Raw genomic sequence first — 19,349 nt, 5'->3', positions numbered from 1 at the left:
GCCTGTGCATTCCATGATATCTGACCTGAGACTGCAGAGCTATCACATGTTTTTCCAAATTTTTTCTCGCCTCCTCCTCTTCTTCCTGCTGCTCTTGCAGATTGTTCTTCTCTTCCTCCAACTGCCGAATCCTGCTACTCAAGTTCAGTTTCTGGCGGGTCTCCTCTTGCAACAGTTCCTTTTGTGGGAATGAAACAGGCACTCATGTTTTATCATTTGCCCAAAAAGAACTTGACCTTTGCCTGATACAGCTGCCCTTCAATACTAAATAATGAGGATATTCAAAAAAAGGACGTTTGTCTGCCGAGAGATGTTATAGCATTGGGTAAGGGCGCAGAGTTCATGCTGGTTGATCTGAAAGCATTAACTTATCATAGTGTAATCTGATAATGGGACACATTTCAGATCTTAAAGCAGTTCATTAAATGTACCAAAGCTAGAAAGGTTACCTGTTAAATGAGGAAATATCCCAGCAACTCATTATGAGTGAACAGTATCACATTAATCTTTTTTAATGGCCGCAATCACACAAAAGATAAAAGGGCAACTTAAAATTGCCAGAGCTGGTCATGTAGTTAGTACACTACAGCAGAAGTTGGGCATTGCTATCACTATATTATTATCCATCAAAGATTAAACACTCCTCAAAAGCAACCTACAAGTATAAGCATCAAAATTATACATAGGAGTTTTGCTAAAAGTCTGAGCAAACCACTGCAAGAGGAGAACTGGATCCATTATTTTCTACATGAGCAAAAAATTGAAACCCTTAATCGTAGTCCATTTTCAGAATAATTCTAAGATAGGTTACCTTTATTCCAATTTTATCAATGAGGAATGAAGGTCAAGGAGAAAGGGTGCTGCTCCATGTTTCTTCCTCAGAAACATTGGTTACATTACCTGTACACTATGGCTCAGGACTGCTTTTGAGATTAAGAGCCCTTGCTTGGTAATTTCTGAGACAATGCTCCAGGCAGGGATTTAAGGCATCACCTGTGAAGCAGTCACTTGTATGGCATTATAGAAGCCATAGTGGTTAGCCCAAACTTCAGTTCTGTCAGGGAATACTGATCAAACAGAGGGAAGAAAAACTAGTATCTGTATATAGCATGAAGCTATTTTAATACCTGGAAAACTAATAGGGAATGGGCAATTTGACAGGAAGGAGCCCTGAAATCATGCCTAAACTTTCTAGTTCTCCATTACAATTCTAACTAAAGTAATATGTAATGCTCAAAAGCTGTATGGAGGCCTGAAAGCCTCCATTTTTATTAGCATTCATTCCTTCACTGTGAAGACCTTTGTTTTGCTGGGCCTTTAGTTTGAATTAATTTTCTGCCCTTCACTGTTGATTTAATGTATAATGACTCCAAATTGTACTCCTAGTCTGTTTTTAATTTTATAGGTAGTTAGTTGCCGTAGGGGTCCCTTATGGGGTCCAAAAGGTGGACCATAAATATTTGAAGTAACTAAACAAAAACAAACAAAAGTGCATTCTAAAGTTGTAGACACACCTGTGTATCTTGTAGCTGAGACTCCAAACTGGCGGCATCTTTGGCAAATTTTATGCCTTTTTTCTCTGCTTCTTCCAGGAGACTTGAGACATTGTCCAGCTCATTCTGCAAAGCAAAGAATCTATTAGCATCTTGCTTGTCAGGGGCAAATACTTCTCAGAGCCATGTGCAGAGTCTAGGCTATCCACATTTGGGTAATTCCATAGCGACCCACATAACATAACATAGTGTCTACTCTATAGAGTACTTATGTTGGATTTTACCCATGGTATTTTGTATATTTGTTTATATTATTTGAATTAACATTAAACTATTTGTGTGTTAACTGGATTGATCTTTCTAACAAGAATAATCAAGGTATATTCCACAGGGAATTTAAATACTTTCTTTTTATTTGTTTTAACATATGTGACCAATATAACAGTTTTTCAACCTCAAGAATTTGTCTGTAACTTACACAATAACATTCTCTAACACTATAAATCAAATAAAATACATCTGCAGCAATATACATAGCTAATGTTTCATGGGCATATTTCAAATATATGCTGATGTTTATTGGAAACTGTGGGAAAAAGTTTTCTGGCAAATGACCTGTGACCAACATAACATGTGACAATCCTTTGACAGACACACACAAATAAACGCCTCCAAAGCAAGACACTGTGCACATGACTCTACTATGCAAGTTGCAGATCTGTACCAAGTTAATATGGGAAGTTGCCACAGCCAAGTGTAAATTCACATGGGCATTACAACACCCTAATGATTTATTTCTTTTTAAACCAACATGCAGATAAGACAAATGCCTGGGCAGTCTTTTTTTTTATGAAGAGAATTTCATATTCATGAATATCATATTGCATCACCTGGCCAACACATTTTCTTTTCAATTTCCCAATCTGACACTCAATAATAACAAAGTTGCCAGCTGACACCAGTAGATAATGGCTGCTTCTGCACTTTCTTTCAGGGTAATCACATTTCCCATAGGGCCATCATCTGCTCTGTTTTGAGAAAGGCATATCGTAAATCCAGTAGGCAAGAAGCGGGCCACATGCAGTCCACCACCACCCCTGCCTTTTTTGTGGTCCCCACAGAATTTGCTGCCAAAATTCAGTAGCATGGCTGCAAAAAAGGGAGCCTAATAAATAGGCCTAACAGTTATTAAATAGAACTATAAATTATAAATAGGCCAAATAGTTATCAAATTATCATGGAAGGAATTATGACATTTCTAAAGAGGGGTTTAAGTGACACTCACACAGGACAAACTTATGCTATGTAAATTGCACATTGTGGAGTTATGCTGGTCACAAGAACTGTTGCACATAAAAATTATTTGGTAACATCTCATCACATTTTCTGAATGCTAACAACCTCAAATAATAGAATAAAGTTAAAACACACAGATGTTCTTTTCATTTGTTGAGAGGGGGAAGTATGTTTTTGTGACCAACCTAACATGCTCATCAGATGTAAATTTTATTCTCTTAAACTCATTTGATTTTGTCCCCACCGATTTTGTCCCCACTATTTCTTCTCAATTTACTAAATGAGTAAACAAAACTATCAATACAATAAAGGGTTATTAACCTATTGCCTATTTTCTTGGAGGGACTTTTCACTGAAGATTAGAAAATGACTACAGACATAACATTCATTGCATTCTTTTGATCTTCAAAGGTAATCCAAATGGGCCCATTTGCAAGATGTTCGTCTTGCAGCAATTTTAGAATTATCCAGTTGGAATTAAGCAGACACACCCACCTTTTAATCACATTTGCTTCAGGTTCTGTAAGATTTTTCACTGATGCCTCATCTCAAACATAGAGCAATCTTTTGTTTATGTATACCAATTCTAAAGTTCTAGCCCTTCAAACAAATCCATTCCAATCTAATCCAATTATGTTAACCTGGGATTAGCTAGAATACAGTATTTCAGCATTCTCTGGAAGTCTTGGCATTTGTATATTATATAAGTGGACTCTGTTATGGTTTCAAACAGAAGTGACAACTTGATTTTCCTTAGAGCAAATTAGACTAGAAAAACAGATTGATACCTGATATATATTACGGCAACTCCCAGAAGAGTCATGGTACACTTTCTGAATTCTCCAGCTATTGCTCCAGTATATTACTGGTACAGGTTTGTCAACAATGTATGTTGCAGTCATGACCTGTTGCTCTCCAATATTTGTACTGAAGATTATATATGCTTTAGAGTCAGAAGGGCTGCAATGTCTTGGAATGAACCCCTACCACAAAACAGTATGACCCACATTACTTTTTCACTTCCTTAGATATTTTTTCCAACAGTTTCTCTAAGAAGCTGATTCTTTGACTGAGCTGCTTTTTAGAAGCTGTGTTTGTAATGTTAAATTAAAGTCATGTATCCCATAGTTTAATCTAGTGCATCTCTACAGAATCATTTTCACTCTAACAGCATTTTAAATTATTCTCTCAAAACTCAGACTGCCTCTTTGGTGCAGGACAGGAGGCAGAATGCAGCACAAATGGGAGAAATGAGCAGTTAGGGAAAGGGATACAGCACTGGAGCTGTACAGATAGTAGCCTCCTTATTACAAGAGGCAAAATACTGTTGTGTGCTTCAGTTGCTTTCACATTTCAAGAACCTTGCCAAGTAGATGTATGTACTGTGAAGCCAGAACTTTGTATGTGCTCACCAAAAGTGTGTAGTTGTTTCAAGAGGCTGGCCTGTAGGCTCCTTTGTGAAGGAGTGCTCGATTGCAAACAAGGACTCCTAAAGAGGAGAGGGCTCCTCAGGAGCAAGGCCTTCCTCATAAGTAGTTTTGCCAGCAGGCCTGTAATGAATGGTAGCCGAGCCATGGGTGAGGTTCTGGAAGCTCTGGCTTTATAAGCTTTTAGTCAGCACTTACTAGCTGCTGGAACAATGTCTTACTTTCCACTCCAAAGTTCTGGACTTTGTTTCCCTGACCGTGCCTTGTGACTGAACCTCTGTGTTACTAATCTCTGGCCTCCTGCTTGACTCTGCATTTTGGACTGCATTTCTCTTCAACTACTCTCCCATGTTTTGACATTGGCTGCACCTCAGACCAGGAAACCACCTACTTGCCTGGTAATACTGTGCTCTGACCATTGCCTGTATCTTGACTGGAGATATGAAGGCCCGGAAAAAACAGGAAAAATTAGGGAAAACACAGTTTCCATTTTTTCCCTGAGGACCGTTTTTTCCCAGAAAATTGGAAAAATTGAACAGCTTTGGATTATGCAATATTTTCTTGTCGAATTTAAGACAAATTATTTATATATTGTTAACCAGCCTTTACTCCACACAAAATGATTTCTGAAAACTATGTAGTAAGAACACTTTTATAGAAAGACTAGAGATGTAGAACGTAAGGGAAAAATTTTTTTTTAATCCTTTCTATAAGATTCCCAGCAGTTATTTCTTCCACTCCTTGTTAAAATTATCTAAAGTATATTTTACTGAGTTTCCCAGCATGTCACCACAGTGTCACCACTGTGCATTCCTCACAGCCTATGTCTTTGTTTTACAGAGTCCTGTGTTCTTGATGCTGTAAGTTGTCATTTAATGTAGTTCTAACCTATTCAGACAATAATTACAAATTTACTAACCAAGTTTACTTTTAAAATATAATCATTTATGAGCCAACCCAAGTTATACATAAAATAACTTCTGGAAATTTTACTTCTCTAATCTTGACTACTCCTGCCTTAAACTGATCCCATACTGGACTGATACCTCTGTGCTTGACTATTTGCCTGCCTAATTGACTCATCTTTTGGATTCATCCCTTTATTTTCCTAGCAGAGTCTAACCCAGCTAGAGCAGGACGGTGATGCTGGCTTTAGAGACAGCCTCTTGTTTGCACTAGCAGGTGAATGCATTCCACGCTGCTTTGCAAATCCATATGGTTGATAGACTCCGGGATGATAGGATGGGGTCCACAACTTTGACATGCAACCTTTGGTGCATGAGAGGTTCCTGCTCAGCTTCCATGTAGCTAGATGGAACAACGCAAGATATGGGTGAAAGAAAGATCCCTGCGTGAGAAGGTCTGTCCTGAAGGGAAAAACCAGGGGCTGGACTGGGCCAGCTGTAGGATCTTCAAAAGCCACAGTCTCCTCAGCCAGTGTGGGGGCCACAGAAGCCTGCTCAAGTCTCAGAACTCTAGATATCAAGGGAATGGGCAGAAAGAGAAACAGGCCTGGAGGCCACATGGAGGTGAGAGCACTCTGACCCTCTATCGTGGGTGCCTGTAGGCATGAAAAGGAGCAGGGGGGCTTGGTGTTCCTTGGGGGGGCGCGAACATATATACCAGTGTGGTGTAGTGGCAAGAGTGTTGGACTGGGAGCTGGGAGATCCGGGTTCTAGTCCCCACTTGGTCATGGAAGCTCACTGGGTGACTTTGGGCCAGTCACACACTCTCAGCCCAACCTACCTCACAGGGTTGTTGTGAGGATAAAATGGAGAGGAGGAGGATAATGTTGGCTACCTTGGGTTCCTTGCAAGAGGAATAAAGGCGGGATATAAATGCAATAATAAAATAAATAAATAAATAAATAAATAAATATACCCGCATGGCACTGATTCGGAACCGAGTTGAAGTGGAAGGGGTCCGATCGGTCCAAGTCAGAGCAGGCCTGATTTGGAGGATCCAAAGCAGCATGCAAAGCGGGGTGGCCATGCACAGCCCTAATTACTGGTCCAAGGCCCATTCTCCTGAATCAAGGTATTGTCTGCTGACAAAGTCCATGGTGATGTTGAGGTCACCTTGCATCTTCTGCGCTGATATGTATAGTATGAACCACTCCAGAATAAGGACCGCTTCATTGTGGAGAGACCATGACTTTGTGCTGCATTGGCAATTTGTGTGGGCTTTTGCCAAAATATTGACCGTCCTACAAAGACATGCCTGTTAGGGAGGGTTTATACTGTGACTAGCTTCCCACATGGGCCAAGTTCCCTGCACCACATAGTCCCTACAGTGGTCACCCCAGCCTAGGAGGCTGGCATTCATAGTTAGCACTATCATGGGATGGTCCCAGTGGGGGGTTCCTTTCTTGAGGTTAGAGATCTGTCTCCAGCAGAGAAGAGTGTTTTTCACCTCTGATAGAAAGAAGATTAGGCAGTGGCATTTCATGGTGATGTCCTGGTGATAGGGGAGCAGCACCCGCTGTAATGGATGGGAGTGGAATTGTGCCCAAGGAAGAACCTGTATGCAAGAAATCATAAGACCTAGGAGGTGAGCTGGGGTGATCAGGTCTGCAGTCTTCTGACTGTGGGTGACATTCAGTAACCTTTGTATCCTTTCTAGGGCCAGATAAATTAGTCTCTTTTGATGTTTACCTGCTCCCAAATGGATGATTCTCTTGGATAGTCATAAGTGGCTCTTCCTGGAATTTATCAAGCCATGGGCCCCTAGGCAGGATAAGATGGTTGCCAGGTCTATCCATTCCTTGGCTAGGAAGGGGCCCCTGAACAGGATGTCATCTAAGTAGGGATGAAGATGCATCTCCTAGAGATATAGAAATCCCACCACTGAAACCATCAATTGTGAACACCCTTGATACTGAAGCAAGGCCAATGGCATGGGTTGGTATTGGTGCTGGTTGTAGTTGTAGGCAAATTTGAGTTATCTCCTGTGTATAGGGACAATAGGCACCTGGAGATTGGCCTCAGTCAGGTTTGTTGTTGTCAGGTTTTCATCCAGGTAGAGTGGTCTGGATGGTTCCCATCCTTAACTTGCAGAACATAAAACACTTCTTGCTGTACTTTACATTCAGGATGGTCCTCCAGTCCCCACCTTTCTGTAGACTCCTAGGAAGATTGAAAACACCCCCAGAGAAGATATCTTGTAGGGGTACAGGCTCTATCGCTCTTATGTCCAGGAGATGTCGGATGGCCTGCAATATGATAGCCCTCTGACGGGGGATTTGGAGGCCATGGACTGTAGAATCTGTCTTTGGGCAGGTGACTGAATTCTATTTTTATACTCCTCTCAAATTGTGTCAGGCAACTGTCTTTTGTGGAGGATTCACAAGTTGACTGAAAGAAGATAAGTGGGCCGCCTACCAGAGGTCCTACCCAGTCGGAATTGCTGGCATCCTCCCTTGGATGACTGGGCAATAGCTGGAAGAGAAACGGGAGTGGGCCAGTTTGAAGAACCTGCAGTCCTTTGATCTAGAGAAGCCCCTATTGTAAGGGTGTTGAACCTCTGTCAGCCATTTCAGAAAAGCTCCTGGGGTCCACAACCCAGTGCTGGGTAGGGCCAGAGGCAAAAAGACTGGAGCCAAAAGTGCCAGCACATTTTAGCTCCAAGCTCTTACTGCCAGTAACTAAGGGAGGGGCATATCAATCTTTCAGAATGGTGAAAAGTACACAAAATTGGGAAGTCACCAAATTATCGGTGGTTGGGGGAAAGGGATTGGGGCATGGGGAAGGGGGCAAGGCCATCTGGGAAACTCCTGGAGGGCCAGACTGGGATCCCAGGAGGGCCAGATTTGGCCACAAGCCTGAGGTTTGTTTACTGCATTTATATATTGCCTTTTTTCCTCTTGCAAGGAACCCAAGATGGCTTACATTCTCCTCCTCCTCTCCATTTTATCCTCACAACAACAACCCTGTGAGGTAGGTTGGGCTGAGAGTCTGTGACTGGCCCAAAGTCACCCAGTGAGCTTCCATGGCTGAGTGGGAACTAGAACCCAGATCTCCCGGCTCCCAGTCCAGCACTCTCACCACTACACCACACTGGCTCTGTACCCCTGCCCTCTTGGGATGAAAGGATGGAAAAGTTGGGTGGAAAAGAATTTTTTTATCCTCCTTGTGGGAGGACAGCATAGCTCTTTTTGTCTTTTGTTTCTAACAAAATATCTCTCAGGGCGTCCTTCCCCCAAAGACGGCCCCTTTAAAAGGAATGGTGGCTAAATTTGCTCTGGAATATGTATCTGCGTTCCAGTGCCTGAATCATGCTGGCTATCTAGCTTCAGTGGCTGCAGCTCAGGAAGAGAAAGTGGGGGCTTTCTTTGTGGCATCTGCCACAAAGAAGGAAGATGTATACAATTTTAGGAGATCCTTATGCAAAGATTTGTGGTCAAGGTCTTGGTTATTTAGGAGATCCTCGCTCCACAGAAGGGAGGCTCTAGCAAAAAAACTAAGGTGTTCTAATTGCCAGAGCCACAGCCTCATTAACTTTTTTTTTAGAGCAATGTCAGACCATTTTCCGTTGAGGTCCCCAAGTGGAGTATTTCCCTCTTTTGGGGCTAAATCTTCAGCCAGAAGAGCTGCTATGGGCCATCGACCTTGAGGTCATTTATTAGCTACTGGGAAAGGGAGCGTAGTTTTTGAACTACACTGACTCTTTTCCTGCCTTGGAGCAGAGTGGCCCACTCAACCTTGACCAATTTGTTGAAAACTAAGCGATACTTCCCTGTTTGGTGCTTTCACTTCTGGGAAAACTGATGCTTCTCTAGATGTGGCCTCAGCGTGAAGTAGTAGGGTATTGTACATTGAGTGGTGCATCTGACTGAAGCCCAAGATATGCTATTGTCTTAGAAAGTAATGGGAGAAAATCCTCAGTGTTAAACAATGTCTTTATATGAATCCTCTAACTGAACGGAGTCTGACTATTCACCCTCCTTATCTGAGAGGTTGAGGGGTGAATGGATGCTAACTAGAACACTGTTCTCATCTTCTAGAGGGTATTTGGTGGATGGAATTGGGGATGCTTGGTCAGAATCCTCTGAGGAATGTGGCTTTGCAGTGGAAACACTGGCCAGTGGCTTGTATTTTGGCTCCTGTTTGCTAGACTTGCTCTTTTTATTCTTTGTTTTTCTTCATTTTTCCCTTTTGTCTCCTTTAATGCCTGAAGAATGATAGATGGGGGAGGAGAAGTGGAGGAATCAGGAGGCATGGGATGTGACCATCTTTTGAGAAATATGGGGCTTTTCCCTGTTCCTTTTGCTGTGGTGCTGTAGGAGTTGGTCAGTAATCTCGCATACCGCCCCTCATTTAACCTTCTGGAAAAAGGCATCTTCTGGAAAGGAAGGAGTGGCCCGAGACATGGCAGGAGTGGGCTGAGAGAGTGGATAGTCACCATTGTCAAAAAACAAATCACAGGGCCTTCCCAGCCAGTTGGAGAATGCTGGTTGGTGAAGGACAGGTGGCATGAGATGTTGTAGTTGCAATAATGCCACCACTTGTTTGGTGGCCAAATTCCCTCAGGTATAGAACAGCCAAGGCTCTGTGTGGAAAACTGGGTGGGTCAAATGGCTGCCTCCTGCTGTGCCTGTAAGATGGTAGCCCCTGGTACAGATTCCAAACCTCCATTCTCAGTGTTCTGGAGGGCGGCTCTATGCACTGTGGGAAGAGCTGCATTTCTGGACAAGCTATGGGCCGCAAAGGAACAGCCACTGCTGCTGCCACTGCCGCATGACCCTGCTGGACTCCTGCTGGGCTGATTTTACTGCTCCTTTTGTTCCTGAATGGTTACTTGTGCAGTCAGGGCAGAAGCGAGATCGTGTGGTGTAAGCGAACTTGATTTGGAGGCAGGCTGCGTAGCACAATAAATGGAGACTAGCCTTAAATGGATGATTGGAGCCGCTTTTTTTCTTGTCTTTTGCAGACTGAACTGCTGCAGATGAATCCTTCCCATTAGAGCCCCATCAAGACAGGGGAGAGGGGAAGGAAGAAGGGAAGATTTTTTTGTTTAGCAGAGTGGTGAAAAGAAAGTGGGATCTAGGAGAATGGTACACTGTTAAAATATTCAGAAGGATTAAAAGAATGGTAGTCTAAGCGTCTATGTAGGAAGGAAGAGCTCTGAGAGCTAGGACTTTCTGCCTAGGTGAAGGCAGGAAAGGAAACTGGAGGTGGGGCTAAAAGACCCAAACTTCCTGCAAAGATCACTAATCACATGATCCCTGCTTTCCTGGGCAATGAAAAGAGGTAACCCATTCCTTGGTGCTTCCTTGCACCATCCAGAGTATAGTGCAACACAAGATATTACCAGCATCCCCCATCCTCTTAACTCTGGGACCAATGCCACACTGCCATAACAAAATACTTTGTTGTTGTTCAGTTGTTAAGTCATGTCCGACTCTTCGTGACCCCATGGACCATTGCACGCCAGGCCTTCCTGTCATCTGTACTAATCAACAGGAGCATTTCAGAAAGATGTGCACAATTATGTTTTGTAATAAATTCCTAGTCAGTTCATTAGACTATGCCCCCAAAAATGCACAAAAAAGTTCAGATCTTTACCTGCAGTTTGTTTGCTTTTTCTGCCAGCTCTGTCTTCAGCCTCTCTCCTTCTGTGACCTTGGCCTGTAGTTCCTGTACTTGACCATCTAGCTTCTTCCTTTTGTGTTCAGACTCAGATCTAACCTGTTGCAACACTTTGACCTCACAGGCCAGCTCTTTGTTATCCGTTTCCAAACACTGCTTGTTCTTTTCAAGATTTGCTTTGAACTAGAAGCAAGAAAAAGCTAGTTACCACACTTCATCAGAACATCGTCTGTAACAGTGTTGTGCCTAACTGCTGGGAAATTCTCTTTGCTAGATTCAAGTTTAAATTCATCAGATTTTTCATTTAAGATCTTACTTTAATGTACCTACTTCTGTTCAACACGAATTTGGTGTTTTTTTTTTTCATATACAGGCCAAGTAGTTTTGATACTGCTTTACAGCATAATTGTAAAGCTTCCCTGGAATTTGTAAGCAGAAATTGAGAAACCTGGAAGTAGTCCCTCCAGTGCTATTGTGTTAGTCAGATATGCTCAGACACATCTAGGCTAAAGTAAGAGCTGCCACTGTAGATCACAATCCAACTGCACAGGGGATGCAGGAAGACCTAAATCTTAACACTTAAAATCATAGGTGTACACCTAAAAATTAAGGAGTGTGAAAGCAACAAACATGTAGCATACAGATACACTCTTCGGGGAGCCAACATTGGCTACAGCTGCCTCTGGGATGTGCAATCAATGGCAAATCTGGGTTGCCTTTGCATAATGTGTGAAATGGCCCCTAATCTATACAAACTGCCAGACAATAAGTCTGATGAAATATACCAGAAGCACAGAAACTGATAACTAAGAGCTAAGTCAAATGAGCTTGTAGAGTTCGGTAATAGGTAGCATGGATGACGCTACTGTGGTTCCATCCTGAGCATGTCTCAATCTGGTAGAAAGAATGATGCCTGCCCAGTTCAAAATAACTGATTAGTTTGCCCAAACAAATGCCAGACCAACAAATTGGACTGAAGCAGATATGCAGTAGCAAGATCCACTGTGCAGTTATGTTATAAAAGGGCAGTATTAACTTTAGAACATATTATTTTTACATTGATACCCTGCCTTTCTTCAATAGAACTCAACATGGTGAATACAGAACTCCCAGACAGTCTTCCACCCAGATTAAATTCCTCAACTTCAAGTGCATTTTCCACTCACTCTTTTGGCCTGTTCAAGCTGTTCCGAGAGCTCTTCCAAAGCTGTTGCATGTCTCTGTCTAATATCCTGAATTTGGGCTTCATGGTTCTTGGTTTCTTCTTCAAGTGCTTTTTTCAATTCAGCAACTTCCTGCTCACGCTTTGTCCTAAGGAACAGCAAGGCAAGATCTGAAGATGCTCAGCTTCCAACACTGTATTTATTTTCTGTCAATAGCTTTTGTATTTATGCAACTTAAGGTCATTTTCAAAACAGCAAACACAAAACACAGTCAGCTTTACCCTTAAGTAAAGTAGTAAGAATCCAGTGTGGACAGAATAACCTAGTTTTAGTAAATTTCATGTGTTAGTCCCTTTCCCCCAAGACAGATTTCCATTGCAAGGGAGAAAGACTAACGCCACCATTTAAAATGTTAACACAATTTTTTTCCTAACTGGAAATAAATCCTTGAGAGAAGATAGATATGAGGCTACCCTTAGTTTATTGCAATATAAGGAGTGCTGCAGTACTTTTGGCAACTCTTCTCCCATGTGAGAGCTTTTGCACAGATGTAAATTAATACCACTGCTCTGATTCAACAGAAGTTTTAACTGGGCTTTGCCCTCATGTTATCTCCTAGGGAGAGTTATAGCCAAGACTTCAGATTAACCAGAATAGAACTTGCTCTTCATAAGGAAACATGGTATTACAACCACTTTTCTTGTACATTCCTAATGCTCCACTAACCTGAGCTCTTGCTGAGCTGCAGTGGTATCCAAGGTATCTTCCAGCTCCGTCTTCAGTGCCTCTAATTCCTCGCTCAGGTCTCTCTTCTGCTTTTCTGCCTTGTTGCGTGAAGCTTTTTCTGATTCAAGATCCTCTTGCAGTTCTGCAATTTGAGCTTGCAGTTCTCGTATTAGTTTCAGTGCATTGTTCTTTTGCACAGCTTCCTCATCCCCTCTGGAAACGTAACATAAATTCTAGAGTAAGAGTGAAGCTTGAACCTTTGTTTTGCTAAAAACAAATTGTCCTGCTGTATCCAATTTCACTTGATTTCCACTAATCTATTTAGAACCACACTTGTGACTGAGTGGACAGGATGCAATAAAGTGTCAAATTGTGTTTCAGTGCTGTACCTTATCCCAGTCTATGACTAGTTCCACCTTCCTTTTGTACCCTGCTGTTGGTTTGAAGCCATGTTATTAACTGCACGAATGAACATTTCTGTGGAAGTATGGAAGTCTTTAACTCTTCTTCCACTCTAGCTTTTGAAGAATAGTTTCTCTCATGTAACATAGGCTGCAGAAACCAGTGTACATGAAGCACAGTAACCCCAAAATCCAAAAAGTTTTGAACATACACAACATTTCAAAAGAACTAACATATTTCTAAGAGGTTTATTTAACATCTGGTTTGACTCAGTTATTTCTCCATTCAGTAATCACATTCCCCACAAATTTTAATATGATCTACCATCTTCAAAATGATGAAACAGTTTACTCACAAATCACAATAACACAAAGAAAATATTGCATCTTAATCAAAAGTTAAGACAGCTGAAACATACATGGTTTGAAATGGTGCCTGCAGTCTTGAAGACATCAAGATAGTGGTACAAGCCATGAAGATCCTGGGTTTTGCGCCGAAAGATGGAAGGCTTTTCTTTTCTGAGAAGGCAGCTCTAGGGGTTGGATCCATAATCATTCTTCCACCAGCAGAAAGATACCACCTGTGGAATGGGATTTCTGCAATCTTTCCTACCCCCTGCACACCCTCTGGATGTGACAGTATGGAGCAGATTTGGAGAGTGCTTGGGGGAGCTGCAAGGGGGAGGAAAGGATGTGGAAGTCCTGTTCCATACATGGTATCCTTTTGCTGACAAAAGAACAATTCTGGATCCAAGCCTACATCTTTAACCAACCCTGACACCATGACAGCAACAGTATGTGGAACAGTGGCTAGAAGCAGTATTTCTGCATTAGAAAGTATATATCTCCACCCGTAAGAAAGTTTTATTATTTTCTAAGTATTAAGATCAGATAAAGTTATACTGCAATAGTTAGGTGACACCTTCCCCAGTTACATACTTGAGCCAATTCTTTTGGAGGTTAAAAAAACAAACACCTTAAGTGCCCAATATCTGCAAAGGCAAATTCCTAAATATTTGCTGCGAAGGAGCATAGCCAAGTGTTATTTACAATTAACTGTTCTTACTCTCTTGATGTCAGAGTAGAAGTCTGCCCATCACAATTTTTACAGACAAAAATCCAAAAAAGCAGTCATGTCAAAAGAGTTGCAACACAAAAGGCTTTCCACTCTACAGAACTGCAAAGAGGGAGAATGTGGGGGCAAGACCTAGCATACCCACCAGGCCCTGGACATTACTCTGGCAGAGCTAAGCTCTTTAAAATATGCTGTTCTTGCAATTAAAGAACAGCGTACTCAGATGCTGATCAGCCATGATGGGAAAGCAAACATTCATAGCTCTTAACAATATCCTATAATACCATTTCAAATAACCATATCCTACCTGGCAAGGGCAGCCTGCAGCTCTTCCTCTTTCTTGGCGAGCTGGATTTTTAGTTCCTCAATCTGGGCTTGCAGCTCTGCAATTTGGTCCTGTAGATCAGTGGTCTCCCCATCAAGTTTCCTTTTGGCTTTTTCAAGCTCTTGACGAGTCTTTTCTTCTTTTTTCAAGCGCTCTTTAGAGAAACAGTCATAGTAAGTGGGGAACTTTTGCTTACTGAATGCTATTTTCCTACTGAATGCTGAAATGAATTGCTAAGGGAGCAATCCTACCAGGATAGGAGGCAGCCTCTGAACCTGGAGGTAACCGCCTATCCAATGCAGGGCAGGAGAAGTGCGGAGGGGATAGTTCCCTCTGCACTTCAGCCGCCCTGAATTTGCGGCTAGACAGCCGATTTTGGCTGTCTAGCCACGGGAAGTCGGAGCAGGGCAAGCAGCAGCTGGACGACACGTTGGATGTGTCGTACCGGCATTTCAGAGTTCCCCGCTCCAGCATGCCCCCAGGAATGCCCTGTTTTCACCACTCCGCACCCCTCTTCTGAGCACAGAGCCATTCCGTACTGCCTACAAGGCAGCGCAGGAGGGGGTGAGGGTCGGTTCCCAGGGAACCAACCTATTCTATGGCTGCCTAGCCACTGACTAGCAGCCATAGGATTGCACCCTAAATTGCTATCTTAGGATTTAGGAGCAAAGTTGCATCAATCCCAGTTGAAGAGGTCAGCAGTTAATGTACACCAGCCTCCACCAACCCACTTGGTGCCGTCCAGATGTTGTTGGACTACAACTTTCACCACCCCTGACCAATGGCCATGCTGACGGGAACTGTGGCCCAAAACTCTGTAAAGGCACCATCTTGGGTGAAAGCTGATGTGCACATTTGAAGCATCTATGAAAATCCTGTACAAAGTAATTTAGAGATGACCAAGACAGGAGAAAGCTTCTTGAAATTTTAATCATTTTTCAAACAGCACCCTACCACTTCAGCATGAAGAATGATGTAATCAGGGTTGAAAACCTAGTGTTTAAGAATGGAAGTGAACCTCAGAGGCAAAATAGGGCAATTCTGTTTCTTAGCTGATCAATTTCCCTTCTCTGTGGAGCCAACAAAATTGGGATCAAAAAGGTCATATCTGCAGACACACTGGGGAGGATGAAGCAAGCTCATTGAGGCAGATGATTAAAAAGGAGGCAAACTGTCAGTGATTTAGTTTATTACTTTTTATTAACATGGTGGGTAGCCATTTGGCTTTTCTGCATCAGCAACTACAATGTCTTGGGCTGTCTCTCAAGAAAAGCGGTGGACACCTTGTGGCCCTCCAGATGTTTTGGCCTGAAACGCCCATCAGCTTTAGCCAGCATAGCCATTGGTGAGGGATAATGGGAGTTGTAAGCCAGAACATCTGAAGGTCCACAAATTCCCCACCCCTGCTCTGGGAGGCAGACTTTCTCTTAAACCTCCTGAGAAGAGAGTCTCCCTTCAAATCTCCAAACACCCAAACCACAACTTGGTGACAGTGGATGCAGATCATCTCAGGCCCCTGCTTTGGCTGGACTGTTCCTCCCTTTCCCCACAGCACTTTCTACCATCAGCTGCCCTGTGGGAAGGACCCTTATGAAATATTGTTCCCCACCCCACTCTAATATTGTTTGTAGGGATTTTATTAATGAAATGTTATTTTACTTGTAAGCCGCCTTAGAAGGATTTCTATCCTGAAAGGCACGATATAAATAACTGTAATAATTTTTTAAAAGAAATGGGGAACGCTAAAAAGCAAGTAGCAGAGAAGTCTGATTGTCCTGCAACCTCTGACAAGAATAGACGTTTACCAGATAAGAATGTGAATAGCCCTGGCAGAACATGTCCAGCACCCACTTGTCTGAGGCATTTCCCCTCTTCTGCAGTACAAGGCTTCTCCCCCATCCCTCCAGAAAGGGAGAGTATAACTCAGGAGGAATGCTCTTAGCTGGGGACACACTTGACTTTGTAATGAAGAGACAACTTGGCTGATCTCATTCATCCTTCTAGCTAGGGAGTAGAATGACCTAAACGAATTAACAGATGCAAAAAAGAGGCTTGTTGACAACCAGATATGTTTTGAGCCAAAATATGGTTTTCACTAAGGATTTAGTTCAAAGAAAACTTTTACTCTGAAACATGATTGCATAGCTCCTGCATAAAAGTGTTCTGCACTGTCTCTTGCTCTATGGCAGCTATAGAAGAGATTCTTGCAAATAGTTCACACTACATAGTCATACACAGCACCTGGAAAGCATGACAGACACCAGCACTCAAGTTTCCATTTGCACTGAATCAAAAGAATTATTTGCTAAGAAGGAGCTGGCTACAGAAATTTGGTAAGAAACCACTGGAGACCCTCCCTCAGTATTTAGAAATACCGCACAATGATTGGTTATAGGTAGGCTACCCTGGAGAAGAATGAAAACATTAATGATGCTCTTTAGAGCCTGTATGGACTATTCAAGCCTCTAATGTGAAAGAACAACTTTTGTGGGGAGCATATACTCTCAAGCAATTGGGGTGAGAGGTGTGACAACCTCCTGTTGGGTGGGATTGTGCTAGAGGGTAGATTCTCCCTATACCCTTGCATAAAGAAAGATGACTAATTGCTTTCCCACACTGGCTATTGCTGGTTGAGGCAAAAACAAAACCTTCTCTGTGTTTAATCCTCTGGTTCTCAACTTAGGAACTCATGGGGGAGCCTTCTTCCCTAGTAGATGCTGGAAATGGGAGAGGTCAGTCTCTCAAGAAGTTAGGCTAGGATTTGGAAGGCATTTCTGGTTTTGACATCCGATGCCTCGGAGGAGAAAAACAAAAACAAACAACACTTCGTGTTAAGAATGTATTGACTTCCTCTTTTAGCTTCCCACTGTAGACTGTTAACAGAGGGGCATATGGTACCAACCTGTATGCTTTCAATAATTAGGCTAGAGCAGGGGTGGGTGATTTGTGGACTTCCAGATGTTTTGGCCTGCAACTCCAATCATCCATCACCACTGGCTATGCTGGCTAGGGCTGATGGAAGTTGTAGGCCAAAACATCTGGAGGGCCACAAGTTCCCCATCCCCAGACTTGAGAGTGTAAGGCAGGCTATGCCCAGCTTAAGGCCTTTCAATATGAACTTTTAAAAGTATGGCTCAGTTACCCTTATTATTCATTTTTAGCTTATCTGGCTGGAAGTCAGAAATTGCAACACATCCATAATCAAGTCAGTTGGCTACAGAGAAAGAGAGAAATAATTTCCAAATTAGGACACAGAGATCAGTAAATGTGTAAAATTAGGAAACAGCTAAGTCAGAATTCTACAAGACATTGTGTTTTGCAGCCAAAAATAATTCCATATCTCAATCCAAGAAGGGGGATACACATACTGTTGATAATATGAGTGTAATACTGCAAATATTTCATGGTATTTCTTGTCAAAACATGATCCAGTGAGTGCCAAGAGCAGAAGGGGAGTTGTTATAAGCAGAACATTGGGCCTAAGAAAAACAAATCTATTTAGGAATGAATTGGGGTAGCAAAAACAAATTCTTTTCTGAAAGAGTCTTAGTATCATTGTAATGCACACCACGAACAGGGGTGGGGGTTTTTTGCAAAAAAACTTGAGTCAGATTTTTTAGGAGCCAACTTATGGGGAGAGGGGGAATGGAGTGCATCAGTGAAAAGAGGGGTCCAGTTCTTCAGATGTTCTGGTCTCTCAGTAAGAGCAAGAAAGATGTCCTACAAACAGCAGCACAAATCGAAGGAAGTGACACCTACTTGCTATCCTCTTCAGCAATCCTGAAGCCAATTACTAGGCCCATTTTTAAGACGTTACACTAAGTGTCTGATTTTTGGACATAATGTATAATCACTTAGGAGTCTTCTCCTGAAACAACTGGTGTATTAAAGTTATCCTCTTTTCTCTTTCAATATAGCAATACATATCTATTTGAAGTATTTCGCATTAGCAGCTAATCTAGACAAGAAAGATGGGCACTGCATCATGAGGCAGACTGAAACAGGGATTCAACCTGTTTTAGGCAGGTTTGTACTCCTCTTGAAATATTAGGTTTGCAGTTTGGGAGTGTCCTGGCTTCAGCTTTTCATTTGAATGACTAGGTAGAAGTGGCAGCCAGGAGTGCCTTTGCCCAGGCTGGTGCACCAGTTGTACCCATTCCTGATGAACTCAGACTTGGCTATGGTAACCCATGCCTCAGTTACTTCAAGATCAGATTATTGTAATACACTGCACGTGGGTTTATCTTTGAAGAATCTTCAGAAGCTGCAGTTGGTTCAGAATGCAGCAGCAAGGATGCCAACAAGTGCACACCCATGGGGCGATGTTACACTTACCCTGCAACACCTTGCAAGAGTTTCAATTCGCTTCTGGAAACAATTCAAAGCATTGATTATTACCTTTGAAGTCTTAAATGGCTTGGGTCTCGGATATCTGAAGGATTGTCTCTTTCTGTATCAACCTGCCTGCTCCCCAAGATCAGAAGAAGAGGCCCTGCCTAGAGTTCTGGCACCTCATATATGGAATGCCCTTCCCAAAGTAACTTGCTTGGCACCAACCTTGATGTCTTTTTCAACACCTGATGAAGACTTTGTTTGCCCAGTCATTCCAACATGTTTTGTATGACTTTCAATGGGTGTTTCATGGTATATGTTGGGTTGTACTGATTTGCAGTGGCTGTTAATTTGTTCTAATGTAATTAGCGTATTTTACCTTCCAGATCTGTGATCATCATTTCTTGTTTGTTCTTGAGTTTGGCTAAGTTTTTTGCCTTTTCTTCTTCTTCCGCCAGCTGTGAACTACATTCTGCAATTCTATCATCCATTAATTTCTTCTCCTAATTGAGTAAGAGAAAGCA

At 42.4% G+C, this 19,349-nt stretch overlaps 2 protein-coding genes across 4 annotated transcripts in view; one reads left to right on the top strand and one right to left on the bottom strand.

The window, feature by feature from the left end:
* MYH10 (myosin heavy chain 10) overlaps nt 1–19,349 on the bottom strand; it is a 128,119-nt gene that overhangs the window by 23,029 nt on the left and 85,741 nt on the right. For all 3 annotated transcript variants that reach the window (XM_084838379.1, XM_084838378.1, XM_084838380.1), the window contains 7 exons: nt 19,205–19,328; nt 14,476–14,647; nt 12,693–12,905; nt 11,970–12,114; nt 10,780–10,986; nt 1,515–1,619; nt 26–178 (listed from right to left, as the gene is read on the bottom strand). In XM_084838379.1, coding sequence (XP_084694505.1) covers nt 26–178; nt 1,515–1,619; nt 10,780–10,986; nt 11,970–12,114; nt 12,693–12,905; nt 14,476–14,647; nt 19,205–19,328 — 1,119 coding nt within the window. The remainder of the gene's footprint in view (nt 1–25; nt 179–1,514; nt 1,620–10,779; nt 10,987–11,969; nt 12,115–12,692; nt 12,906–14,475; nt 14,648–19,204; nt 19,329–19,349) is intronic.
* NDEL1 (nudE neurodevelopment protein 1 like 1) overlaps nt 1–19,349 on the top strand; it is a 166,031-nt gene that overhangs the window by 61,090 nt on the left and 85,592 nt on the right. The window lies entirely within an intron of this gene.

Source organism: Heloderma suspectum, chromosome 2 (genome assembly GCF_057233095.1).
Source record: "Heloderma suspectum isolate Gila_16-S chromosome 2, 16-S_ref, whole genome shotgun sequence".
Taxonomy (NCBI): Eukaryota; Metazoa; Chordata; class Lepidosauria; order Squamata; family Helodermatidae; genus Heloderma; species Heloderma suspectum.
The sequence above is the reverse complement of the archived record's forward strand: the minus strand, read 5'-3'. Positions and strand labels throughout refer to the sequence as shown.